The sequence below is a fragment of the Benincasa hispida genome, chromosome 11 (genome assembly GCF_027475165.1).
Source record: "Benincasa hispida cultivar pf3 chromosome 11, pf3_genome.v1.1, whole genome shotgun sequence".
Taxonomy (NCBI): domain Eukaryota; kingdom Viridiplantae; phylum Streptophyta; class Magnoliopsida; order Cucurbitales; family Cucurbitaceae; genus Benincasa; species Benincasa hispida.
This window is the reverse complement of record NC_143488.1, coordinates 61,015,810-61,023,734: the sequence shown is the minus strand read 5'-3', so window position 1 is coordinate 61,023,734 and position 7,925 is coordinate 61,015,810. Positions and strand designations below refer to the sequence as shown.

At 31.0% G+C, this 7,925-nt stretch overlaps 1 protein-coding gene across 2 annotated transcripts; it reads left to right on the top strand.

The window, feature by feature from the left end:
* Positions 1-519: 519 nt before the first annotated feature.
* LOC120091421 (auxin transporter-like protein 2) lies at positions 520-5,112 on the top strand. 2 transcript variants are annotated; one of them, XM_039049442.2, is made up of 8 exons: positions 520-1,235; positions 1,357-1,560; positions 1,651-1,949; positions 2,055-2,238; positions 2,339-2,436; positions 2,520-2,727; positions 2,858-3,115; positions 4,572-5,112. In XM_039049442.2, exons 2-8 carry the CDS (start codon positions 1,393-1,395, stop codon positions 4,785-4,787), a joined length of 1,431 nt encoding a protein of 476 aa, XP_038905370.1. In that variant the 5' UTR covers positions 520-1,235; positions 1,357-1,392; the 3' UTR covers positions 4,788-5,112. The 2 variants fall into 2 exon arrangements, with proteins under 2 accessions (XP_038905370.1, XP_038905371.1); XM_039049443.2 differs by having other exon boundaries at positions 753-1,235; positions 1,381-1,560.
* The last annotated feature ends 2,813 nt before the right edge of the window (positions 5,113-7,925 follow it).

Here is a 7,925-nt window from a genome sequence, read left to right as displayed (position 1 = left end):
TCCCGATCCCCATGGGAATTTCACAGGGATGAGGAATGAAATGGGGAGTGGGGACGGGATGGGGAAAGACATCCCCAGCCCCATCCCGTCTTGTGGACATCTCTATTCATATTCATAGTTTATTTTTTTTCTCGAAAAACTTTTACCATCTATTAATATTTCCATAGCAAAATTTTAGAAACATATTAACACATTATCTTTTCGAAAATTATTATTTAACAAATTTTAATAAAACTTAATTTTGAGTGATTAAATTTAATATTTATTAAATATACCTGGACAAAAATGGAGCGAACACGGAAAGTGATATACACAACAAGCATATGCATGTTATATATATATATATGTGTGTGTATGTATTTATTTTATTTTATAATTTTTTATAAGTATTTTATTTTCTTAAAATTGAGATATATATATTTTGACGTAAATTGATATTTTAAACTATAGGGAAGGTCATTATTTGAAGCAACTTTTAAATTTGTAGGCTATAAAAAGAGAGGTCCTCTGTTAGGTCGAGACCTTATCGATCAGAACAACGTCTAGATCGCTTTTGTTTACCAAATTCACTTTCACCTAATCAAAAGAATCGAATCATCAAGTGGTTTACAAGCGAATTGGGTGTTTCGTCTCTCTCACTTTCCTTTCTTTTTCTCTCACTTCAATCGCTTTCTCTCAAAAACCCATTCTTTTTTCAACTTTTTCTCATTCCTCTGTTTTATATATATACACAGCAACAAGTATTTTTGTATAATTTCAGCCTTCCTACAAAGAAAAAAAGGGTCTTCCTTTTTTCTCCTTTAAAACTTATGAATTCAACTATCTGATCAAAATTTCTATTCGGTTTGCTAGTGCTTCTTTCGAGGATTCTCGCCGTCTTTCAATTCGGCGGTGGCTCTGTTTTTCCTTTCTTTTCATTGCCATTTCTGAGGAATTTGGTGGGACGCATTAAAGTTGGGGCTTTCATTGAGTCCAGCTATTTAAAATTTCCCTTTTTCTCTCTCAGTGCATTTAAGACACTTTTGAAGAAGAAGCAGCACGTCCTCTGTTCTGCCATTTAAATTCTCTTCCTTTCTTGGTTTTGGTTTTGTTTTTATTCAGTCGGAGAAAACAGACACCCAAACAAAACCATTGAATTTTAAAACTACACTGTTTTATTTCTTAAAAACTTTTGTTTGTGAAGTCGATCTGGGTTTTCTTCAATCTTTCAAACGAAAGAGACATTTCGAACAAAGGTAATTAGTTTCATTCTTCCCCCTTTTAAGTGAAGTACCTTGAACACTCTGTTTCTTTTGTTTCTTCCTCCCAATTTGGTGATTTCTCCTTTCACTTCCTTTTTTTTTCTTATTAATCTAGGAATTTTTGTTACGTTTGTCAAAGAAACCAAAGACAATGTTGCCTCAGAAACAAGCAGAGGAAGCCATAGTTCCCAACGTGAACGAAACAGAGCATGAAGGCAAAGAAGAAGATAAAGAATCTCAGTCCATTTTCAGTGTCAAAAACATCCTCTGGCATGGTGGTTCTGCTTGGGATGCCTGGTTCAGTTGTGCTTCAAATCAAGTAAAAAAAAAAAAAAAAACCCATTTCTCAAATTCTTCTACCATTTTCTTAAAACAAAACTTTAAACTCTTTTTGTTGATTCTTTTGCAGGTGGCCCAGGTTCTGTTAACACTGCCATATTCATTTTCTCAGCTGGGAATGCTTTCTGGGATTTTGTTTCAAATTTTCTACGGAGTAATGGGTAGTTGGACTGCTTATATAATCAGTGTACTGTACATTGAATACAGAAGTAGGAAGGAGAAAGAGAATGCGAGCTTCAAAAACCATGTGATTCAGTGGTTTGAAGTTCTTGATGGCTTATTGGGTCCTTATTGGAAAGCCATTGGACTTGCATTTAACTGTACCTTCCTCTTGTTTGGATCAGTCATTCAACTCATTGCTTGTGCAAGGTGAGATTTTTTTTTTTTTTTTTTTTTTTGCCTTTTTTCCTTTCTTTAGGCTTGATTTTATCTGGGTTTGCTTTATTTTTGAGGGTTTATGTTGGTTTTCTTCAGCAATATTTATTACATCAATGACCATTTGGACAAGAGAACTTGGACTTATATTTTTGGAGCTTGTTGTGCTACAACTGTTTTCATCCCTTCTTTCCATAACTACCGGATTTGGTCCTTTTTGGGTCTTGGAATGACCACTTACACTGCCTGGTATATGGCCATCGCCGCCCTTGTCCACGGCCAGGTAATTTCTCCGGCTACCCCTCCGCCACCGCCGCCATCTTTTTGTTTATGGGAACTTAATTTTTTTTTGTTTTTTTGTTTTTTTGTTTTTGAAATTTTAGGTTGAGGGTGTACAGCACTCTGGCCCTAAGAAACTGGTTCTGTACTTCACCGGCGCCACTAACATTCTTTACACATTCGGAGGCCATGCCGTGACAGTGTAAGTTTTGAGAGTTTAAATCAAATGATTATTGTAAGATTTAAAAGTTCTAATCTAACCCCATAACCCCCAAAATGTTTCAGTGAAATTATGCACGCTATGTGGAAGCCACAGAAATTCAAGTACATCTATTTAATGGCTACCTTATACGTTTTCACCTTAACGATTCCGTCAGCCACCGCCGTGTATTGGGCTTTCGGTGATGAACTACTCAACCACTCCAACGCCTTCTCCCTCCTCCCAAAATCCGGCTTCCGTGACGCCGCCGTCATCCTCATGCTTATCCACCAGGTAAACACTCAATTGCACGGAAGGTGTTTGTTAAAAGTCCCCTGATAAAAAACAATTAATAGAAATTCAATTTTAGCACAGAAATCTGACATGGGTTGTTTTGTTTTGGCCTTATGGTTGTGGGGTGAAGTTTATTACGTTTGGTTTTGCTTGTACGCCGTTGTACTTTGTGTGGGAGAAAGTGATTGGAATGCATGATACGAAGAGCATTTGTTTAAGGGCTGTTGCGAGGTTACCAGTGGTGATACCGATTTGGTTTTTGGCAATAATTTTCCCATTCTTTGGGCCTATAAATTCGGCGGTGGGAGCTTTGTTGGTGAGTTTCACAGTGTATATTATACCTGCTTTGGCTCATATGCTCACTTACAGAAAGGCCTCTGCTCGTCAGGTAAAAATTCTCTGTTTCTGTTATTTAATTTGCTGTTTTTAACCACAAATCCCACTGTTTCTCTTTCCCCCACACTGCACCTACCTGACACTTGCCCCCACAATGTTTATTTTTTTTAATGCTTATGACTTATGTGAATTCATATGCATCCCTTTACTATCTCTTTATCTTATCTACACTCAACTTTTTCACTTTCTTTTTTCCGAGCTATTTTAGCCTAAAAGAACTAGATGACCATTTAATTTTTTTAAAAAATTAGCTTAAATTTATCTTATGAAAACTACTTCTATCCATACATACCTATTTTTGTGTTTTGTTATCATTTTTGAAATCTAAAAATGTAGTTTCGAAATACTTGTTTTTTTAGGATTTGAGTAAGAGTTCTAGTGTTTCTTTAACCATAATTGAGGAATTGAGAGAAAACAAACATAAATTTAAAAGACATCTAGACAGTAAAATTATTCCCAAGGGCCTTGTCAATTTGGTTTTGTTTTTGCAATTCTTTCATTTATCCTCATTGGTTGGTTTGAATTGTCTGATAAAAAAAAATGGTGTATTGAAGTTGTAATAGGTTATTGAACTCCGTAAGTTTACTTTCGAATTTGTTTGATCTAAGCCTTTTTTTTTTTAAATGTTAAATAGTTAAACTATTTTTAAACACAAGATTGAAAAATTCATCAAAAACAATATTCAAAGTTTTAAAACATGTCAGACATTTTTTAATTCAGAGTAGCATTGAAATCAAAATCTAAAATTTTAGCACTCCTTAAATTTGGAAACTAAAACTAAATAGACATAATTAAAAAAAATTGATGGTCTAAACTTGTAATATGACCATGGAATGTATTCGGAGGCATTTTTTTTTTATTTTGTCCTACTTCTATCCATAAATTTCTACTACCTCAACGTAACGTTAATGCTAACCGAGAGGTTTTGGTGAAATAAATTAAGAAATTGGGGTAGAAGTGGAACTTTCAAAATATGTTAAGGGCAAGATTGTACATAGCTTAGCCAAAATCATCGTACTAAATCCTTAATCTACATAGTATTAGCTAAACATAGGATTAGGACATTGTGTTTTTTCTAAAGACAATTTATGTTTTATATATAGATCATTATTCTTAGTTACTTAATTGTAGTTGGTTTTTTGAGGAAAGAGGGTGGAATATCGAAGTTATGAATAAAAGCATTTATGGCTTTGATATAGAAATGTTATCAGACAATTAAAATAGGTGAAAAGTCCTTTTCGTTTTGTTATTCAATAGACTTGTATTTTTTGTACCTTCTTCAATGTGCTACCCTACTCTCACCTCATCTTCCTGCCTGTAGGCCAATTTTATGTCTCTGTCACGCTCTCAACACTAATCATAATTAAATACCTTATAATAGAACAATTATTACTTAAATTAATCAACTTTGGAGACTCTTCTTGTTGCTGAACTCTCCTCCTTTGCAGAATGCGGCGGAGAAGCCTCCATTCTTCCTCCCGAGCTGGGTCGGTATGTACGCATTGAACACATTCGTGGTGGCGTGGGTTCTCGTGGTTGGGTTTGGGTTTGGAGGATGGGCTAGCATGACGAACTTCGTTAGGCAAGTCGACACCTTCGGACTTTTTGCGAAGTGCTATCAATGCAAGGGTCCCCCTGCAGTGGCTCCGACCCCGCATCACTAAACTCCAGCCACAAGCCACCGGGTTTGGTCTTGGTCATCGTCTTCATCATCTCCTTCCACATTTTGTATCATACCAATGGGGGGAAATCACTAGCCTTTTGCTCATGCCCCCTCTTTTCTCGAGTGTGTTAGATTTTTCTGTTCTCTTTTTTCCCCTAGTGTGCCGAATCGGTAATGATTCTCATCCACTCAAAATCATTGGCTCAATTTAGCTAATTAGTATATTATATTATATGTTATACCCGTAGCTTACTTAATATTTTCTTTAAACAATCTTTCTTATTATTACCATAATTGCCATAAATTTAAGATGTAGTTTTTGTTAATTCTCATGGTTTCCCCAACTTATATAAGTATATATATGCCTTCCAATCGTAATCCAGTCTTTTCTTTCTCTCTCAAATTAAACTAAATAATGTTGAATATAGAGTGGATTTCAACGCTTAAACTTTGAAATTTTTTCATTTTTAATTAAATGATGTCATATTTGAACTTTTAAGGACTTGCCTGGTTGATAATTTAGATTCTATTTGGTATTCTTTTAGTTTACCAAGTTCAATAAATATGCTTACGATTTGAATTTTTTTTTTTGAAAAATTGTTTTGGATTTTATAATCAAATCTGTACAAATGGTAAAAACAACATAAATGTTATATGCAAAACGATATTAAACAAATATAAAATTTTTTAGAAATACAATATTTTATAGTTATTTTCAAATATAGAAAAATAAATTTTTATTTTCAAATATAGTAAAATGTCATTGTTTATCTGTATTTATCATTATTAACCAACTATGACATTTTGGTATATTTGAAAATATTGTAAGCAGTTTTATTATTTAAAACAATTTTTATTTTTTATATTACAAAGTATAATTTTTTCTAATAAAATTAAAATATGTATTGTATAATGTATTATAAATTATATAATACTACAAAATAATAATTATACAAAAATTAACAAATAACATTTTCATTTTTAAAATAATATTATAGTTTATAGTCAATTGTGGATGTCTAAAACTCACAACTAGTTTTATGGTTTATAAAATATGTATCAATAAATTTGTTTAAATTATAATCAAAATTTTAATAATGCTACCAAACACATCTAAAAACATAAAATAGTATTAATCGATTCTAGTTTTTTTTGTTAACTATAGTCGTGCTCTTTTTTATTATTACTATTATTATTATTATTGATTTATATATATAAAAATAAAGAATTAGACCAATAGTAATCCAGTGTAAACATTGCTATAATATGCAAAGTAATGGTTTAAAAAAATAATAAAGATAAAGAAATTAAAAGTCTGTTTTCATGCAGAGAATTTCATAAAGGAACGCTCGTCATTCAATAAAATAAATATTTCTTTGATTTAAAATATCGAGTGGATGCCTTCAAGATAAAACAGACTGACCAAAAAAAAAAAAAGGTTCAACTGTTTATTTCGGATGTGTTTGAAGATAACTTTATTTTTTGCTTTCATGTTTTAATTAAGTAAAAAAAAAAATAGTATTTTATTCTATTAAGTGGTTGCAATTTCAACAAATTTTCATAATTTGGAAATGTAGTATAAAAAATAAATTTCAAATTTCTACTTCTAAAAGAGTATAAATTGATTTTTTTTAAATTGAAAAATAAAAAGAAGGTGAAAATGGAACATGGGATGGTCTTGATTCCCATTTGATAATGGGAAATTGGACTGCCAAGCTTTCACATGGTTCGCACGTGGCTTGCACATGCAAACCCATATGATCAATTAATTCTTGCATGTTTATGATAATAATAAAAAATAAAAAATAATAAATTTTTGGGATCCAACAAAATTTGATTACTGATAATTATTAGAGGAAATTATATAATATTATTATTCAAAGCATGGCCACCACCAAAAGCAATTGTTTTTGTGTAATAATAAGTGATTGGATTGGAGTGTGTTCTTTTCCTTTGACCCAACCAATCAATTCTTGACTCAGATCTTCAAACCACCGTTGTGTTCTCCTCTTCCAACTGTCCAAGTACCTAATTTTTTAAATCCAACATTTTTTTTTTCTATTCAAACTCTGATTTAGTAATTATTTAAATCCATTCCACCATCATTTGATTTTTGAAATTAAGTTTATAAACGCTTATAAACACTTATTTTAACTTTAAGTTTATTATTTTGGTGTCTACTTTTACCAATATTTTTAAAAACTAGACCAAATTTTAAAAACTAAAAAAGTCGTTTTTAAAAAATTTGTTTCTGTTTTTGGAAGTTGGTTAAGAATTCAATTCTTGTACTTGAGAAATATACAATTCATGGTAAGAAATTAGAAGGAATTTGACTTAATTTTCAAAAATAAAAAACGAAAAACAAAATGATTACTAAACGGAGTCTTAATTTTTTATTTTTTATTTTTAAAAATTAAGATTATAAGTCTATAAACACCATTTTCATCTATTACTTTCTATCTTTTATTGTCTATATTTTAGGAGTTTCTTCAAAATCTCATACCCAAAATTTGAAATCTTACCTCGCTTATTAATTATTTGATTATTGAAAATTAAGCTTATTTCCTCGGTTTATGAAAGTATTTATTAAAAATATGTAACTAAATTAGAAATTTAGAAATAGAAAAGGTGTATATAGGCTTAATTTCTCAAAACTAAAAATAAAAAAACCAAACGGTTCTTAAAAAAAAGTAGTTTTAAAATTTTTGTTTTTATTTTTTAAAATTAGTTAAGAAGTCTAATGTTTACCTAAAAAATAAATAAATTTCAAAGAGTATGGTATGAAATTTTAAAGAAATTAAACATAAATTTCAATAACTAAAAGACTAAAATCAAATGAACGAAATGATATATATTTTTTTTAATTTTATAAGAGCTAAAGAAACATCTGCAAAAGTCCATCTTGAAACAGACAAATGGGCTTGATCTTATTGCTACCAGTATGGTCATGCAGTACTTCGTAGGCCAGCAAGCAATATTTGGACTGTCATTGTAAGTTGTAACTGGGAAACAATTCGGATAGCCATAATGCTGCACAATTCTTTGAATTAGCTACTATGACCTAAGAATATAAAATCTTGGGATTTCTACATAAATGGCTTTAACAATAGTTACGTATTAAGTTAATGTCTTAAATATT